Source organism: Echiichthys vipera, assembly GCF_963691815.1.
Source record: "Echiichthys vipera genome assembly, chromosome: 16".
Lineage (NCBI taxonomy): Eukaryota > Metazoa > Chordata > Actinopteri > Perciformes > Trachinidae > Echiichthys > Echiichthys vipera.
In genome coordinates this window covers 4174357-4193430 of record NC_139841.1, presented here as the reverse complement: position 1 = coordinate 4193430, position 19074 = coordinate 4174357, and the positions used below count along the sequence as shown (strand labels likewise).

At 42.8% G+C, this 19074-nt stretch overlaps 1 protein-coding gene across 1 annotated transcript in view; it reads left to right on the top strand.

Annotated features, from left to right (window-relative positions):
* tln1 (talin 1) overlaps positions 1 to 19074 on the top strand; it is an 89558-nt gene that overhangs the window by 24893 nt on the left and 45591 nt on the right. The window contains exons 9-27 of the mRNA XM_083929728.1: positions 56 to 116; positions 524 to 628; positions 3550 to 3705; positions 4709 to 4810; positions 5746 to 5822; positions 6069 to 6249; positions 7575 to 7688; positions 7802 to 7910; positions 9465 to 9673; positions 9765 to 9863; positions 11074 to 11241; positions 11811 to 12105; positions 13835 to 14001; positions 14716 to 14844; positions 15680 to 15793; positions 15945 to 16058; positions 16963 to 17097; positions 18108 to 18236; positions 18352 to 18454. Coding sequence (XP_083785854.1) covers positions 56 to 116; positions 524 to 628; positions 3550 to 3705; positions 4709 to 4810; positions 5746 to 5822; positions 6069 to 6249; positions 7575 to 7688; positions 7802 to 7910; positions 9465 to 9673; positions 9765 to 9863; positions 11074 to 11241; positions 11811 to 12105; positions 13835 to 14001; positions 14716 to 14844; positions 15680 to 15793; positions 15945 to 16058; positions 16963 to 17097; positions 18108 to 18236; positions 18352 to 18454 — 2567 coding nt within the window. The remainder of the gene's footprint in view (positions 1 to 55; positions 117 to 523; positions 629 to 3549; positions 3706 to 4708; positions 4811 to 5745; positions 5823 to 6068; positions 6250 to 7574; positions 7689 to 7801; positions 7911 to 9464; positions 9674 to 9764; positions 9864 to 11073; positions 11242 to 11810; positions 12106 to 13834; positions 14002 to 14715; positions 14845 to 15679; positions 15794 to 15944; positions 16059 to 16962; positions 17098 to 18107; positions 18237 to 18351; positions 18455 to 19074) is intronic.

The window sequence follows — 19074 nt, the reverse complement described above, 5'->3', positions numbered from 1 at the left end:
TATCTGTTTTGAGTATGAGGTCTGTTTTATTGTAGTTGAACTTTTTCCTCCTCAGTTTAAAGGAATTCCTTCCCAAAGAGTACATCAAGCACAAAGGAGAAAAAAGGATCTTCCAGGTAAGGACCATGGCCTGTTGCACCAGCTGTGTGTGCGTTCTTTCTTAAGCAAGTTATTTTGAAACTAGTTAGTTTCATATTAAAGTCTCATCTTACCTTCTCTGATGCAAAGCCACACTAACCAAAATACTGTTGCAGAAAATAATGTTAAAGAGACATTTTACCCATTTTTCCGACTGTCATGTTAATGTGGGCATTGTGTTTGGATGAACCGTGTTTGGCCTGTCTCAGTGGTGGAAGCCCCTGAGGAACGGAGCATCACAGATGTGTCAAAATCCACCAAATGACACAAAACTGCGTATTTCTGCACCTCTCAAAATGCCCACATTGGCCTGGGTTAAATGGGTAAAGTATCCCTTTAACACAGCGTAGATCTACTCCTCTGATTGTTTCTTTTGTATCTGCAGGCACACAAAAACTGTCAGAACATGACAGAGATTGAGGCCAAAGTCAGCTACGTGAAGTTGGCCAGGTCTCTAAAAACCTACGGAGTCTCATTCTTTCTGGTTAAGGTGAGAAGAAGCTATCATGCTACATAATCATGCTACATCTCTGTGTCATAGACTGCAGCACAGTGGCTTGATGGCGATAGATAATATCAGGGTGCATTTGAGTGCTACTGAGAAGTTCTAAGTGGTGACCACATTGTTCAGCTCAGTAACAAGAGATTTGAAGTAGACGTAGATGAAGTCTTCTTAGTATTTAGCCACTTCAGTGGAATATTGGCTGTTACTTGTATGTCCTTTCTTGCTTTGTAGTATTTGCCCAAGAGGAAAGTATACCTTGTTCTATTAGTTTTTTCTTTCCCTTGAAATGAAAAGATGGAAGTGTGGCTTCATGTCTGTCGCCAGGAGCACAGCTCATGCTGCTACTTCCTGTAAATCTTTTCAAATAGCTGAACGGTAAATGGACTGCATTTATAAAGAGTCTTACAATGTGCCTCTCATACACCAGTTCACACGCACACACACAAACACACCCTGGGTGCTGCCCTGTCATTAGTAGGAGACCCTTTCTACCTCCTTTGGGATGTTTTTGTTTTGTCTTTCTGTGTTCACTTTGCTCACCACTAATTCTCAGCTGCAGGTCAAATCAAAGATGTGGACACAGGCTTGTTTGCTTCAGCTCTGGCCGTGGTTACACTCTTTACACTCAGATGACTTTTGATCTAATCATGCCAGGATGAGACAACTGTCTGTGCGCTCTGAAACCACCAGTCAGTGTGGACAGCATGTGGGCACAATCTGGACAATTGTAACAATCATGGCTCTCGTGTCATCTTCCTGTCACATGGCCAGTAGTGGCCAGTAGTGCTCTCTTATGAATCTAAAGTTGTCGCAGCAGTTTTTGAAACCATTTGTTACACAGATGTGGTGCTAAATGCTACGAATGTTTCCACTTGTGAATTGATAAACATGGTCAGAAATCTCTCCATAATACCACATTAGGACACCAAACCATCATGTGTTTTGGCATCAAACACTTTTTTTTAAAATTTCTGCTAGAATTACATTTTTCTGCGATTGGATGGTGACCTCCTGTGTTGTGTTAACTGGTAAGACAGCTTTTGTCAACATACATATGAAGGCAATCCATCCTCTGAATGCCCTCGTGAGGCTGTGATGTTCCCGACCCCGACCCCACACAACATCAAGAGAATCAGGTCTGGATTTTCTCTTTCACACCTGAAGCACACCGCCAGAGATTCTCCGTGTCAGATGCGTTTGCAATTACTGAAAATACTCCATTTGGTATTTGGATCTGGGTTTCCAGGGTAATGTCGGTCTTTACTGACAGAAGTTCTTGAATCTCATCGTCTTTCCAGTTGGACCTTTACGTTGCTTTCTTTTCATAAGTCACCGTTCTTCACCATCAGAGGTGTGTTACTCCACTGTTTGCCAGTGGATGATATAAACGTCATCAACACATACATCGGAGAATACTGTATGTGGCTGTTCTCACACATAAGCTCACGCAGAGATCACGTCAAATTAAAAAAAAAAAAAAATGCTCTCACAACAATGAAATGGTTACTATGGAGACATCATTACACATGAAGACAACTGGACTCATTGAATCCACAAGAGTCTCAGCTTTACGGTCAGACCCTGTTTATGGTCCCCAGCAGTGGTGAAATATGTCCTGCTGTGTGTACATTTCATTGACTAAATACGAGCTAGAAAGCTTCATCCTTTGTTCAGAATCAGCTCCTTATCACAGGTAACCGGAGCAACTTCCTTCTCCTTCATCCCCACAGGTCCACAGCTCTTTACACAGTCGGACGCTCAGCTTCTACTGACTTCAATGGGGAAGCGTAGAGCGGGTTGTTCCACTGCAGCCAAACTAGACGCTCATTGGATAAATGCTGGGCTTTGTCCTGCCAATCGGACTATCAGCGTCTCTGGGGGTCTATGGGACAGTGGGCTGGCCCGGACGCTCGGCTTCTGCATTATGATTGGATGAGCTGTCTGAAAAGAAAATGCAGCAGGACTGCATACAGCCCATTGGTACAGCCAACCCTCCCACAGACCCCTTCAGCAAAGGACAGCCCAGTTGTTGGTATAGAAAACAGGAAATAACAAAAAAGATGATAATAAAAAATAATAATAATGAAATAAATAAAGACATATAAAGGTAACTAAATGACAGGAAGTAACTTAACAAATAAAAAAACCCAACAACATACATTTACATAGATAAAAAGATAGACATAAAATAAGTATACAGTGTGACATGTAGAATGGTCATAAAGTAAAAATAAATAAATATGTATATGTATAAATTACTATAAAGGCCAGGACTACTGGTACACTAGCTGTTATGGCACCCACCTCCATACATGCGTATGGGATGAAGTCAGGGGACAGGACGGGTGTCGGACAGGCAGCAACACATTAAACAGTCAGCAAGAGAGCAGACAGAACACGCCAACGCTGAAAAAGTTCCCCAGCAGGAATCCGATCTAAGTTACTAATTAATGGTTGCCAATGAGAGTCAAATTTAGTAAGGACATTCTTAAGCAGTTTTCTCAAACTAACTCCCTAAAGTTTCCCCTTTCCCACATGTAGCACAAGACAGGAAATGTCAGATGGGTTCATTGGTTTCGGCAAGGGGAGCCAGGACAGGATGCAGATTACATCACGGTCACATAGCTGCAGTCATCTAGGATCCATGTTTGTTTTCCTCTGGTGTCCTCAAACTGCAGGCCAGGCAACGTCATCAACGTTCCCGCTCACTTGAGGCTTTATACAAACGTGGCCTCAATCAGAGATTAAATGACAGTGGACTAGGGAGCTGGAAGGGGAAAGTGTGTTAGATGACTGATCCAACTGATTCAGACATTTGTGTTCTTACATACAGCTCTGTCTGCATCTTTTCCGGTTTGCAGTGCATGTGTGAAAGAGGCTTAACTGTTTTCTTTAACTTTTTGCAGGAGAAAATGAAGGGCAAGAACAAACTGGTGCCTCGCCTGCTGGGCATCACCAAGGAGTGTGTGATGAGGGTGGACGAGAAGACCAAGGAGGTGATCCAGGAGTGGAACCTGACCAACATCAAACGCTGGGCTGCCTCACCCAAGAGCTTCACCCTGGTGCGTGATGTGATAAAGTCTGAGCTGCTGTGTCACAACTGTATCAGAGCGCTCAGTTTACCTCTCACTTTCCAACCCTCACCTACAGTAACAGAGTCTGTAGTGGGACATTTTTTGCTGAGCAGCTGAAATGCGTTTCCCTCTTAGCGCATCTGGACTCACCTTTATACTGCCTCTACATGCTCCCAGTACAGCAGCTGTGTTGAGACATGATCTGCTGTGACTGCATGTGATCTGTGTTGTAACTTCAACGGAATGGCTCAACATGCGTGGTCATGCAGGTGCTTAGAGAGCAAATACCATTTTTAAGATCCATGCTGTTTTCACCATTCATATTGTTTTGTAGCTGTAGACTCTTTGGGTGTCGTTGGAATCTTGGTGCTGCATTCAACATGCAATCCACCACTGTATATTCCTTGACAATCTAGGACTGGATGTGGTCCGTCACAGTCCTAGAGAGTTTCAGAACCTAAGTGCAAAATGGTGTGATCCTTAAACTAGAAGAATACCACATCAGAAAAAAAGTTTTAAGGTTTAAATGAATAGCGTCAAAACCCAGGCTCCAGTCAGTTCACAACCCTCAAAACAATCAGCTTTGAAAATGGATGGCTGTGTGGATTGGTAACCCATGATGCTTTGCCACAAATTACCTGCTTTAATCCAGCATTCAACATTTAGCATTCATTTGATCAGATTTGTCTTGTCTAAAAAAGGAATGGGTAATGAATGTGCCAGCTTTTTGTCAAACCTTTCATTGAAGGGGACATCATTTCAGGTGAGGGCAGAGGAAAGGACGTCTCATTTCTCTAAGACATGTGACCTTGATTCCTCTCCTCACATGAACTTTTCCTTACATCCATTCCTCATGTCTTACATAAGGACAAAGATGCAAGTGAAGGAAACAGTTGGACCAAAATGGAACACCCAATGCCGTATAATCTGCGGCCACTGCATGTATGAATCTTTTAACCTGAGGTTGGTCTTTTTTTTTTCTTCTCTTCAGGACTTTGGAGACTACCAGGACGGTTACTACTCAGTGCAGACCACTGAGGGAGAGCAGATAGCTCAGCTTATTGCCGGATACATCGACATCATCCTCAAAAAGGTAGCAGTCAGCATTTTTATGGATCCAGCAGCATGGTTCTCTTCTTCAGTCCTCTATCAAAGACACATTTTCACCTTAAGATATCCTTTGTCTGAAGGCCACCTGAGGTCGATTCCTCATTGAAAAACAATTTGTAAAAGTGCATCCATGAGCTATGTTATGAATGTGAATCGCTCAGCTTCTGTTCTCTTGTTTTTATGCCTCGACGGCATCAATAGGACTGTGGCTGGAGGCTTAATATCCGTCCCCTTCTCGTGAATGTAATACCAGGAACGCCTCAAAGACATGGCATAAACGTCCAAACTGATTCGATTTTGAAGGGCCAAGGCCAAGGTCACTGTGACCTCACAAAAACAAAAAGACATTTCACACAAATGTCTAACAGGATAAAAGGATGAAGTGATGACATTTTCTATCCAAAAGGTCAAAGGTCACCTTCACTGTGATATCATCATGTTTCATAACTCAGGGGAGACATAAATCCTGACACTGTGCCAATTGTAGAGATCAGAAGATGTGTGTGTGAAGCATCCATGTTTCATTAAAAATACACCTCATACCTTTAATTCAGTCTCAAGTCTCCACTCCACCATATTATGTCCCAAAGCATTTGAACCAAGGAACAAAATGTGATTTTGTTGACTCCAGATGATGTTGTCAGGGAGGATATTTATCTTCTCTCTATCCTCTCATTAATATATTGCTCAGCTGTTACAACTAAATTAATTGTCACAATATCTAGATGTATTTATTGACTGCAGTCTTTAATAAATATATGCATTATGTTATGAGAGATATAACCTGCATGCTGTGTCAAACATGCCACACTATTATCTTAAGCTTGCTTGCCGTTCTTAAATCAGCATTTCTATAAAAAATTACCATTTTCTATGGTCCGGTGTGGTGACCACTGATGTGTTTACTGTTTTCAACAGAAAAAGAGCAAAGACCATTTTGGCCTTGAGGGAGATGAAGAGTCAACCATGCTGGAAGACTCTGTGTCACCCAAAAAGTAAGTTTGTGTCGTCTTTCAAACTGTCCTCCGACTGTCTAGTTGTTCTAATCCAGAGAGACAGCAAGAGTTATTCAAAGTGCTGGTACACTGCTCGGCTGTCCTGTAACGGTCAGCATGTGCTCACAGCAGTCAGCAGCAGTGAGTGCTTGAGGAACTACCTCTGTTTTCAGATTTCCTGGAGGAAACGCTGTTTTTAGCCCTTCAAGTAAGTTCTCTTTCCTTTTCTTTCCAACATCACTACAGGTCCACAGTGTTGCAGCAGCAGTTCAACAGGGTGGGCAAGGTGGAGACGGGCTCAGTGGCCCTGCCAGCCATCATGCGCTCAGGAGCTGGAGGTCCAGAGAGCTTCCAGATGGGCTCCATGCCTCAGGCCAAGCAGCACATCACCAGTGGACAGATGCACCGAGGACACATGCCTCCATTGGTAAACAAGGGGTTCCAAGGGTCACAATATGGGCCCTATTTAGACCATCTACAGTACACACACGGGCGACCGCCATTGCTGGAGACGTTATTGGTTCAGATACTATCTGGCCATATGTCCTTATGTCCGTCTGTCTGTACACTTGTCCCATTCTTGTGAATCCAATTTATCAGGATCCTCTAGAGGGAATTTATGGAAATATGGCACAAATGTCCACAGGGACTCAAGGATAAACTGATTACACTTTGGTGGTCAGAGGTCAAAGGTCACTTTTGGCCATAACTCAATAATTCCTAATTCCTAATTCCTAATTATGATATTTCACACAAATGTCCAAATGGATAAAAATGATGAAGGGATGATATATTATATCCAAGTTCAAAGGTCGACTTCACAGGGCAGCCAGGCTAAAGGTCCTTGAGGCAGTGACCGTGGGTTTGACTCCGACCTGCAGCCCTTGCTGCATGTCTCCCCCTCTCTCTTTCACCCCATTTCCTGTCTGTCCTATCTGATACAGGCTTGAAAATTGCCAAATAAATAATCTTTAAAAAAAAGAAAAAAAAAGTCAACTTCCCTGTGGCATCATAATGTTTCATAACTCAGGAACAGAAGGAGACATTTGATCGGAACTGAATTTGAATTGTTGATTGTAGATCAACCTTTGACAAAAACTAATCTGATCTCATCATCAAACCACATTCACACACCCATGTGCAGCACAGGGAGGAATTTGGGGGTTCACTGTTTTGCCAAAGGACACTTCGACATGAGGACCAGAGGAGCCGGGGATCGAACTGCCAAGGAGGACCTGCTCTACCTCTGAGCCACAGCCCCAGTCTACAGATCCGTAGATCTGAAGTATCATATTGATGTATCATATTGATATATTTGATATATATATATATATATATATATATATATATATATAATATCTCTCTCTCTTTCTATCTCTCTCTCTCTCTCTCTCTCTCTCTCTCTCTCTCTCTCTCTCTCCCTCTCTCTCTCTCTCTTTCTTTCTCTCTCTCTCTTTCTCTGTATATATATATATATATATATATATATATATATATATATATATATATAGTTACGGGCTGACCACATTTTCTACTAGACAAAGTTTTTACCGGGAAATTAACCAGATTCTGAGTGCCGCTGAACACATTTAAAGTTATACTCTGTAAGATTTTTTCATCTAGTTAATTGTCTTTTAAGTTTAAGTTTCTATCCATCAAAGAGTGAGTTAAAACAATGGTGACTGATCATATGACACAATAATGAAAACACTTGTACTTGCCAAACAAAGTGTTGGTTTTGTGTGTCCACAGACTTCAGCACAGCAAGCCCTGACTGGAACCATCAACTGCAGTATGCAGGCTGTCCAGGCCGCCCAGGCCTCTCTAGATGACTTTGACACCCTGCCCCCACTGGGAACAGATGCTGTGAGATTTAACTTTCTTTTATTCTGGGTCCAAGTGGATTGAGTTTGAATATGATGAGTATGAGGTCGAGATCTAGATCTTTGTGACCAAAGGGTTTTCTTTTCTGGTTCTAGGCATCCCAAGCCTGGCGAAAAAACAAGATGGATGAGTCCAAACATGAGATCCATTCTCAGGTGGATGCCATAACAGCAGGCACTGCCTCTATGGTCAACCTCACTGCAGGTAGAAAACTGTGCTTCACCATACTCTCTAATTATTGCTTCTGGTATGTGGAATATGAGTGGTTTGTATAACACAGCCCACTCTCAGGTGAGCTTTGGCCCAGAGAAGTCAGCAGTTCCTGGGTGTTGTTGATATATGGCTTTACTTTGCATGTGAGTTGTAACTTGCACTTGTAAATGTAGTGACGAACTGTGTTAACTCACAATGGTTTTCTGAAGTGTTCCTCAGCCCACGTGGTAATATCCATTACAGAACGATGTCAGTTTTTTATTCAGTGCTGCCTGAAGGATCAAAGGTATTCAATGTTGGTTTTCAGCCTTGCCATTTACATGCAGAGATTTCATCAAATCTGTGGTTCTGTGTGCACTAAGTGTCTGAAGTGTACTAATAAAGGCACACAGTTCTCAATGCAGAGCGGCAGTGTTTCATGGAGACGAGTCTGTTACCTGTTAAACAAACACCTGTAGACGAACTGCAGCGACCCTAAAGTCCAACAATGTTGTATTTTTTATCTTGTGGGCACAAGACAAATGACCAAAGGAATTAAAAAACATCACCTTTCTGGGCTTCTGGGGCTGTGAAAAAACAACCTGCGTTCTGTTTTTACAGTATACTGTACTGTGTCCGCTTAGAGGCACGGAAATCATTTTCCTCTGGCAGAATGTGTTTATATTAATTATATTTAAATATTGCATGTGTCTTTTTATTTGATTTTGGTGTCTTTTAAACACCAATAAAAATCCTGATGCTTGGAAGATCATCTGAACTTGGTCGTGTCAGCCAGTAAAAGACTTCTGTGGAGGCTGAAGTCATGTATCCTTGCTCAGAGCTCCTCAGAGATCCCCCCTCCATCCTCCATCCTCAGGGCAGAAAAGTACTTTGGGATGGTTGTCAAAATGGCGGAGCAGAATGACTGATGATCAGTTCAAATAAGAAACTTGGGATGCACCCAATATCTTGCCTCTGGCGTCCTTCTCATGGCTATGGAAGGAGGCTAGGACACCCAAAAAAGTGTCTGAGCTTTGGGGTATGACAGTGGGACTGGAGCCGCGCTGTTGGAGGGTTCCAGCAGATGGAGCTACAAATAAAGTGATGGTCTCTGCTCAGGTGCTGTTACGGCCGTTTCTTTCCTTTTTTCTATGATAGTGCACACTTATTGAGCCTCACGGCAGTTGCATAGCAGATTTCACTGCGCATGTGTAATACCCCAAAGCTCAGACATTTTTTTCGGTGAATCAGCCTCTTTTTACTTTCTTGGTTGTATGTCCGATCCAGCTCGAATAGCGCCCAAGCTCTCCCCACAGATGCCACTGATAATGGCTAATGGGTGAAGGCCACCATCCAAGTGTGACATCAGTGTTGACCCTACGTCCTACTGCCTGCCTAACCACGCCTATATCTGAAAGACATTTATTAAAATAAACAATAGAGTTATAGCTATGATGCTGCTTGCTATCTGAACAACACCGTCCAAATTAATATCTTATGCAAGTGTGACCAAACTAGTTTGACCTCTGGGAATTAATAGTTATCCATCTATCTACCTTTCCCCAGGTGACCCAGCAGAGACGGACTACACTGCGGTGGGCTGCGCTGTGACCACAATCTCATCGAACCTGACAGAAATGTCAAAGGGTGTTAAACTGCTGGCAGCACTCATGGAGGATGAGGGAGGAAATGGGCAGCAGCTGCTGGGCGCTGCCAAGAACCTTGCCTGTGCTGTCTCTGACATGCTAAAGACCGCCCAGCCTGCAAACACAGAGGTACACAGCCAAACTACAAGGCACGTGGACATATTTCATGTTCTTATTCTTTGTCGTTTGAGTTTGTGTCCATAACATCTTTTGGTTCTAGCCTCGACAGAACCTGCTCCAGGCTGCAGGAAATGTGGGCCAGGCCAGTGGAGAGCTGCTTTCTCACATAGGAGAGACAGACACTGATCCACAGTTCCAGGTGTGTCCTCTTTAACATGGATCAATGCACTGTTTGGGTGTACTTTAGTAGCCCTACAAAGGAAAACCTTCATGGGACATACTGTAGTCTATGTGCAATTTAGATTGAAGACATCTTCCCACCTAACCTGCCTAGAACATTCTCCTAGTGATAGGGGGAATGTATAACTGCTCCAAATCTGTGAGAACAGGACCCTGTCTTAAAGAAAAGTGATTTAAATGACTGATGATTTAAAAGTTGACTTTGCTATTCAAAGTTGATGCTTAATTAAATGATGATTGGGCCTATAGCACCATTACTTACCTTTATTTAAAAGTGCTTTTCATGTGCCACATATGCCTCCACAAGGGTCAGGTAAAATAACCGTAAAAAAACTTCCTAACAATACACTACATACTCAATACACTATGGCTGAGGAAGATTTTCCCTCTGTATCAAACCTCTGAGGCAGCACTTGTAACCCCAAAAGAATGAGGATTAGGACTTGTGTCTTTGGTTGTGTTATAAAACTGTTCCCTCTGTTTAATGTCTGTATTTGACAGTTTTTAGGTAAAGGATCTTTCAGGGGTGCAAGATGGAGAGTCCCCTCTTATTGTCAAATGCTGGTAACAAATGTGTCCGCAAGACAAATGCTTCATTCTAACAGGCCAATCAGAACAATCTCTCTGTCATAGTAGTGTGTAATCCAATCCAACAAAATCTAAATTTTGTGTCAATCATAATCCATTCAAATTGCTAAAAGATGACTCCAGAGAGAGAAGCGTATCTTTAATTCTTCTTCACTTCTTAATCATTCATGCAGAATAATTAAGTCAGGGTTATATGTATAACCCTGTATCACGTGTCTCCAAAGTAGACGCAGTAACAACAGTAACAGTTGGGGTTGCTGTTGAGTATACCTTCATTCTTATGGTCCATATCAGTCATCAATCACACATGGACTATTCACAGAGAACAATTTCAATCACAAAGACAGCAGCTGCTCACAGCACTATGGATCCTGCATCGCATGCAGTCCCTATCTGCCCCGTCTCAAAGTCCAATTCACAAATTATATTGCGTTAATAATAATATAATAATAAAGAGAGTATTGTGAATAATTTCATTAATACTCCTCAGTACTATCATTAATTACTGTTCCTCCTTAACCTATGAGTAAAGAGTGCTCAGCTAAGGAGTCCTAACAGCTGTGTGTGTTTGCTGTTGGCAGGACATGCTGATGCAGTTGGCTAAGGCTGTGGCTAACGCTGCAGCAGCTTTGGTACTAAGAGCTAAGAACGTGGCTCAGAAGACGGAGGACTCGGCCCAGCAGAACCGGGTTATTGCTGCAGCCACTCAGTGTGCTCTGTCCACATCTCAGCTAGTGGCCTGCACCAGGGTGAGTAGTCTACCAGAGGTATTTCTACTCAGAGTATCTGGCTGTTGTGTGATGTAACGGCCTTTCAAAATATGATTTCTGGGTCCAAGCCTCGTATTTCTACAACGCAGCAGTGCCGTGTTCCCGTTGTTTGAACAGATCTGAGTTTTTAAAAACAACATAATTGTCATTTTACCTCTTTCTTATCGATGAAAAAGATGTCTAACTGAGAAAAAGACGTGATCGTAATTGTTCACATGTTTGGCAGTTGTGTCTGCTTTGTTTCAACGGAGCGCTTGGACCCAGAAATCATATTTTGAACGAGTGTTACATCAGACTTAACAGCCATGTACACCGTCGTTTTCACCACCTGAAAACTGACGAGAACTAGCTTGGAAATCCAGGTGCATCACTGTTGTCATCGGTTACGCCTGTCTATAAAAGATAGAACGATTTGATTGGTGAGTTGTGATTTTCTGACATAGTTAATGAGCTGCAACAGTGCGTGCCCAGAGGCGTCTGGATTTCCAGGGTAGAGGAGAACAGTTTTGTTGTATGTAAACTCTTTTTATTCTTCTGTCCTTGTCAAGGTGGTGGCTCCGACCATCAGCTCTCCAGTGTGCCAGGAGCAGCTGATTGAGGCCGGCAAGCTGGTAGCTAAATCGGTAGAAGGCTGTGTAGAGGCATCACAAGGGGCCACCAATGATGAGGGCCTGCTGAAACAGGTGGGCGTAGCTGCCACAGGTGTCACTCAGGCCCTCAATGAGCTGCTTCAACACATCAAACAGTACGCCAGTGGAGGCCATCCTATTGGACGCCACGGTGAAGCCACTGACCGGATTCTGGATGTCACCGAGAACATCTTCAGCTCAATGGGAGATGCTGGTGGGTGAAGGGAACTAGAAGCATCATCACAGAACTCACATAGATCACATTATTTTTGCATTATTTTGCATCAAAATTGTGCCATCGGTCTCTCCGTCCCTCTCACATTTGCTTCAGTCTGCTCTGTGGCTCTTGATGCTCCACAAAGTTAAAATCAGGTAATGATTGAATGTTACCTGATTGTTGAAGTCCTTCAGCGCAGTCATCCCCCATAAGAATAGGTGAATTTAAATAGTCTTTTTTTTATCAGATTTCTATCTGCAGTACACCTTTAAGCCACATGAGGGAGCTCGTATCTATTTCTAATACACTACACGTTTTCCATGCTGCCACCGCGGTATGGGGCTTCACGCCAGGCTTATTGTGACTTGGGTTGGTCAGTTTAAAAAAGTGGGTCCCCAAAGGGTTTTGAAAACACACTGCTCAGTGTGTTATTAGACCAATGTCACACATGTGTATTGTAGCTGTAATGAACCTTTAGAGTTTTTTTTACTTTAATACAAATCCATAAACTGCAACCGTCAATGGTCACTGGGGGCAGGAGGCTATCCCAGCTGACATCGGGTGTCGAGGTGGGGGTACACCCTGGACAGACTATCACAAAGACCTTAAGACAAAACATGAAAAAAAAACAAGGATTAAACAAGGGCAGTAAAGGACAGGACATACTGGGACCAGGTGAGCAAATGGGTTTGTCTTTAAGGGCCATTTATGTAGTCTAATCTTTCCCAATTCACATAATGCTTTTGAATCCCACCCAGCAAAGAGAAGGATACCTGTTGATGCGCTGCCATCCCAGCAAACAGATAATGCCAGTCCATGATTGATGGTGCGTGAAGTGACTTCCATTGTTAAACAAACAGTCTCCTACCCAGCATGATTGCAGTCTGGACCCATTCAGTATGTATAGAGAAGTTGGGTCATTCAGGGTGAATGACAGATCCCCCGACAGGACTAGGCTAATGCAAAATGGATGCAGTCATGAACTAATGACCAAAAGTCCCATACCTTGGGGCAGTACCATAAGACACGAGTTAATGTGCCGTCGTTAGGGCACTTCCAGCACCTGGGAACACTTTTACGCTTAACCTAAGACTACATGATCTTCTCAGGAGAAAATATAATATACATGTATATATTACAGATTGATGATATCTTACAATAGGTGCGTTTGCACTATTGTCGAATACCAGGAATGAGGCAGGTCTATCTCGCCCAAACGCCCTTAATTTGCATGTGAGTCACTCAAGCTGCTGTTTGAGCGACCTTTTGTTGCTCAAACCCCTGAGAGAGGCCTGGTTGCTGATTGGATGTAGCTCTCAGCGGGATGTTAGATGGGACTTTTATCCTGTGGTGTAGAAAAACGCAGCACAGAAAATAATCTGCACACACACACACACACACACACACACACACACACACACACACACACACACACACACACACACACACACACACACACACACACACACACACACACACACACACACACACACACACAACCTGCAGCGGGGTGAAAGCATGTCCGTGATACGTCACCTCCAGAGTCTCCTAAATCCCTCTGGGGCCTTTTTTTGTAATGGAAACGCGATGAGTTAATGGCCATTTCATAGGGCGTGCCCTGAGACTTTCCGAGCGGCCACATTTTCACCCTGATGGAAACGCGCCTAATCATAACAGAGTTTCAACACTTGTGTTTTCTTCCTTCCCCTCTGGTTTAACCCACCAGGTGAGATGGTTCGTCAGGCTCGTATCCTTGCCCAGGCCACATCTGATCTGGTCAACGCCATCAAGATGGACGCAGAGGGAGAGTCAGACCTGGAGAACTCACGCAAGCTGCTGTCAGCCGCCAAGCTGCTGGCTGATGCCACTGCTAAGATGGTGGAGGCTGCTAAGGTCAGTCATTGCCTTTCTCTTTCATTCTCTCAGTGCTTAACTCTCGCTCCAGGCTCTAGAGGGGTCCTCTATGTGAAATGTGACACACAGACTGTGCTCATGTTTCCATCAGATACACTGCCTCCCCTGACCAATCACAGTTTATCTAGCAGCTTCAACCCACGTAAACTGGCATACTAGATTTTTAGGAAAAAGTATTTTCAAGCTCCCTAATGCTCAGTTCAGTTCAGTCAACACAAAACCTCTGAGGTTTCTGTGAACAACTCCTGCAAACAAATCCCTTTTCATAAAAAAGCCAAGCCCCCACCACAGTGACTTCCTGGTTGAACCAATCAGGAAGTGCCAAAAACTGCAGTTCTCTGAGTGTCCACTAGGAGTAGTTGCACAATAGAGCAGTTTCTCATTGACCTCCATGTTAAACAGTTTAGTTTTTTTTACTGTGCTGGAGCTTGAAAATGGACATTGAAAGTGCTTGAAAAGTGCTTGAATTTGTCATTTGGGAAAGATGTACGAACCCTATGTAAAAACACAACATCTATTTGGTTTTTCCAAGTATTATTCTTTTTTATGAAAATATAGGCATGTGCAGAATTGGTATTGGGGAGAGGTCAGTAGGGAAACGCAGTAATGGTGATTGTAGTGTTAATACAATGAACAGACTTCTTCATTTCCTGTTAGTTTCATGTGTAATGATCTGTGTGCCTTTCACCCCAGGGGGCAGCAGCAAACCCTGACAGTGAGGAGCAGCAGCAGAAGTTGCGAGAGGCTGCTGAAGGTCTCCGCATGGCCACCAATGCTGCCGCCCAGAATGCTATCAAGAAACGGCTAGTCAACAAGCTGGAGGTAAAACACAACATCTGAGTGACATTTACAATCCCTGATTGTGTTTTGTCATGCCTACACAGATGGACTGGATATTTTAGCAGGTCCTCATCAGGCTTTTAAAATGAGTGTATCATTGATAGTGATGGAAAAAAACGTTGGAAGTCTACTGTATCAATTACAAGAACTTAAATTGACCAGAAATGTAGTATATCTGTCCTCTATTCCCACAATAGGAAAGCATGTTAAAATGTATTGTTTTATACATTTACTACAATGTTGTAGTATTATACAACCTTTTTATATAACCTTTTTTCATCGATTTTCACTTCACACTTTGTTCATTCATATAGAAATAGAAGTCTGTCTTTGAACAGCAATCTCATTTTAGTGAAGAACCTCAGATTGTATTTACGAACACACCTAAATAATGTTCAGAGCAACGTCCATTGGTGTGTTTTTGCGTGGTTGGAATGAAAACCTGCAGCCTCAGCAGAACGCTGGAACACTTTGACACCCCTGATTTAAGGAATCAAGTGGAAGCTTCACCCAGTGTCAAAGTGCTAAAAGTTCATGTAGTTTAAAGATGAAATCTGATAGTGCTACATAAGAAGAACATTACTTCTACAATATTATGCTCCTGTTATCAGTTACTACTGGAAGTTGTTTGCATGTGGAATCAAAAGATATTCAGGTATATCAAAGTCGACAATTGGCAACTGTTTGTGTGGTTTAAAGAGTCATTGAACTGTTGACCAGCTGATATTATCTGCAGACAGTTACACATCTCTAAGTGATATTAATTGTTAGTCATATACAAACAGCGTTTTGAGTTGACACGTCTGTTTCCTGTCAGAATGCAGCCAAACAGGCAGCGGCGGCCGCCACACAAACCATAGCTGCTGCCCAGCATGCTGCCTCGTCCAATAAGAACCAGGCTGCCCAGCAGCAGCTCGTCCAGAGCTGCAAGGTAAATGTCTGCTCATCTCAGCACTCTGCACACAAGATAGTTACAGACAGAGTGGCTTTGTCTTCAAAATATCATCATTTTTCATTTTCTCTGATTCTCTGCATTATCCTTTCACATCTGTTTGTGCGTTTAAATATGTGTCTCTCATCAGGTGGTGGCAGAGCAGATCCCTCAGCTGGTTCAGGGAGTCAGAGGCAGCCAGTCTCAGCCTGACAGCCCCAGTGCTCAGCTGGCCCTCATCAGTGCCAGCCAGAACTTCCTGCAGGTGACTAATAATAATAATAATAATAATAATAACTGGCTACAGGTTACACAGCTAGCTTCATTCAACAGGAGAAACACATCTAGGTTTTTCCAATAATCTAGGATGTTCTATAGTAGTACAGTAACAGGACAACAGTGTTCTTACGCCCAGTTCAGACCAAAGATTCGGAACATTTCGAGTTGAAACGGTCTGCGACGTTCTGACCAATGAGATGAGAGGAGACGATGTATCATCTCCATAACAACGCCTCTCTGTACTTCCATTCTATCTTCCTACGGGATATAATTTGTAGCATTATAAAATATAAAGGACAGAGACAGTGAGACCAGTGGACTTTGCTCAGACTTGATTGGCTGTTGAAACAGGTGACGTGTTACGTTCTAAAACCTGCTGCTGGAGATTTGAAGCTGAATCAGAGGCAACATCAGCCGGTTTTGAGTCCAGATGAGACGGGTCAGTGTTCTTATATAACCTGGAATCAGTGTTTGGGTGAAAAGCTTAAAAAAAGAACATTCAGGAGTCAAGAAACAACACCATGCTTGGGAAAATGGTCAACGGTATGAAGTAATGGCTAAATTTCCATGAAAATAAATGTACTGTAGATATCCAGGGCCCAGAAAATAAATCTAATGCCCCCCCCCCCCCCCCCCAACATCTCCATTAGACTAAAACGAGACCCCTTGCGAATGGTTAAAAATGAACTCTGCAGAGAATATTAATTTTCACACAGAGTTAAACTCATTTGATTTGAATGACCCTTTCACCTGACCTTTAGTTCCACCTTTAGGATAAAAGACGGTTTAGACTCACTCCTGTTAAGGCTGTAAGAGTAACTGAAGCATCAGTATGTTCTTGTTGTAGAATTAATCTTGATCATGCTAATTGTTGTCTCTTCCTCTACCAGCCTGGTGCTAAGATGGTGACAGCCTCCAAGGCCACAGTTCCCACCATCAGTGACCAGGCCTCAGCTATGCAGCTCAGCCAGTGTGCTAAGAACCTGGCCAGTGCGCTGGCTGAGCTCCGTGCCACCTCGCAGAAGGTACACATCTACATTCCATCTGTAGAGGACTGCTCTGATATCAGCTCTGAAATCTTTCTAATGGAAAGAGTATTCTTCTCCATGAAGCATCTGGAATTTAAATTTGAGGAAATTGGGGAGTAGTGGAAAATGTATATTTTGTTTTTGTCTTTGGTCCTTTGTTTAAATTAGTGTATTTAAAAAAACAACAACTTTTATCTCAAATGAAACTCACTCCATGTTCTAATTTTGTGTTGAAAGTAAAAAAGATGGATCATTCTGTAAAAGTATCAGTTCCTAAGTGATCCCAATTAGAGGAAATAAAAGGTCAAAATAAAAAGAGAAGTCGAGGTTGGAAAACAGTCATAAAGCATCCTAGTTTTTGGGCAGGCTGCGGACAGTGATGTGAAAAAGGGAAAGGTCCGGTCTTCATTATTTGAAGGTCAACTGAGGATTTAAATATGTTCACGAAGTTGTGATTGGATATTCCGAGAGAATCTTCTTTCAGAAACAGTTTGTGTCAGGGTCATTTTATATAAGTTGTTGGATGTTGAGGTGTCCCGAAATTCAAATCAGATTGTTGGAACATCTTGGAAAAGACAATTGCAGCTCTGTTTGCTTGATCATATATTTGCTTCATATATATTATATGTTTGTGTGGAGTAAGCCACAGACTGATATAGGGACCTTCTGCTCAAAAGCATCAGATTGCTTGAGTGAAGATGATGTCATGGTTTTTACAAGGACTGTAGTGAAGATGTTCAGGCATCACCATTAGATCCATACTTTATTCAGTAGGCCTCAGTATCCCCTTCTTAACACTAAGATATCAGTTTTTGAGGCATTACCAATATGAATTGAAAAATGGGTCTCACAAACGCATCTTTGTTTTCTGATGCTAAACATGATGGTGATGATCTGGTGAACAGAATAATAATTTGGCAATAGGTCTGTTTTACATATGTCCTTTATTATAGTTATGTTGATTATCACGATTGTGTGTGTGTGTGTGTTTTTGTGTGTGTGTGTAGGCTCAGGAAGCGTGTGGCCCATTAGAGATAGAAAACGCTCTGTCCATGGTGAGAGATCTGGAGAAGGACATGAAGGAAGCTAAGGCTTCAGCTGAGGAGGGCAAACTCAAACCTCTGCCAGGAGAGACGGTGAGACACAAAAACACACTGGTATCCTTACCTGGTTGTGCCCCGCCATGACCTGGACGTACCAACAGCTTGAACACTTTGTTTCTCCCCATGTCTCCTTGCTGTATTTGTTCAGCTTGAGAAATGCTCCCAGGATCTGGGTACCAGCACCAAGGCTGTGAGCTCAGCCATCGCCCAGCTGCTGAGTGAGGCCACCCAGGGCAACGAGAACTACACAGGTGGGTGTAACACAAACACATCCAAACAAGAGCAACAGAAAATTGGCTTTGACCGTCCCATTCCATCCTGAGATCTTCACAATACATCAAGTTTGGCTGCAAAAATCTAATAATAATTTATGAAAGAATACTTACTGTACCAAACCTCCCGATTTTCCCGGGAGACTCCTCGATTTTCTTCTCCTTCCCCCCAAGTTCACAAATCTCCTGTATTCCTCTTCATCTCTGACACATTATCACACCTTTTTTACCTTAGTTATCAGAGGTTACCTCTGACACTGTACAGTAGTGATGCACATTAATCCATAGATAGTGGACACGTTGCAGGTGGGTGAAACAATACGTAAAATTAATTACGTTTTTTAAAATGTGGTCATTGCAGATAGAGCAGAGAAGCTGCTCCGCTGTGTGCATTTACACACCAGGAAGATTCACTTTGAGTTTAGTCCTGTTTCCTCTGTCAAGGGACTGCAGGGACTTTATTGCACACATGGAAACTGAATGCAACAGTGGTGTGCTGAGACTCTCCAAGGGGTAGGGGCAAAACATAAGGATGAATACGTGAAAACTGATGATTCAGGTTCATGCCAGAGGATTATCCTCTATTCTCTCCTGAGATT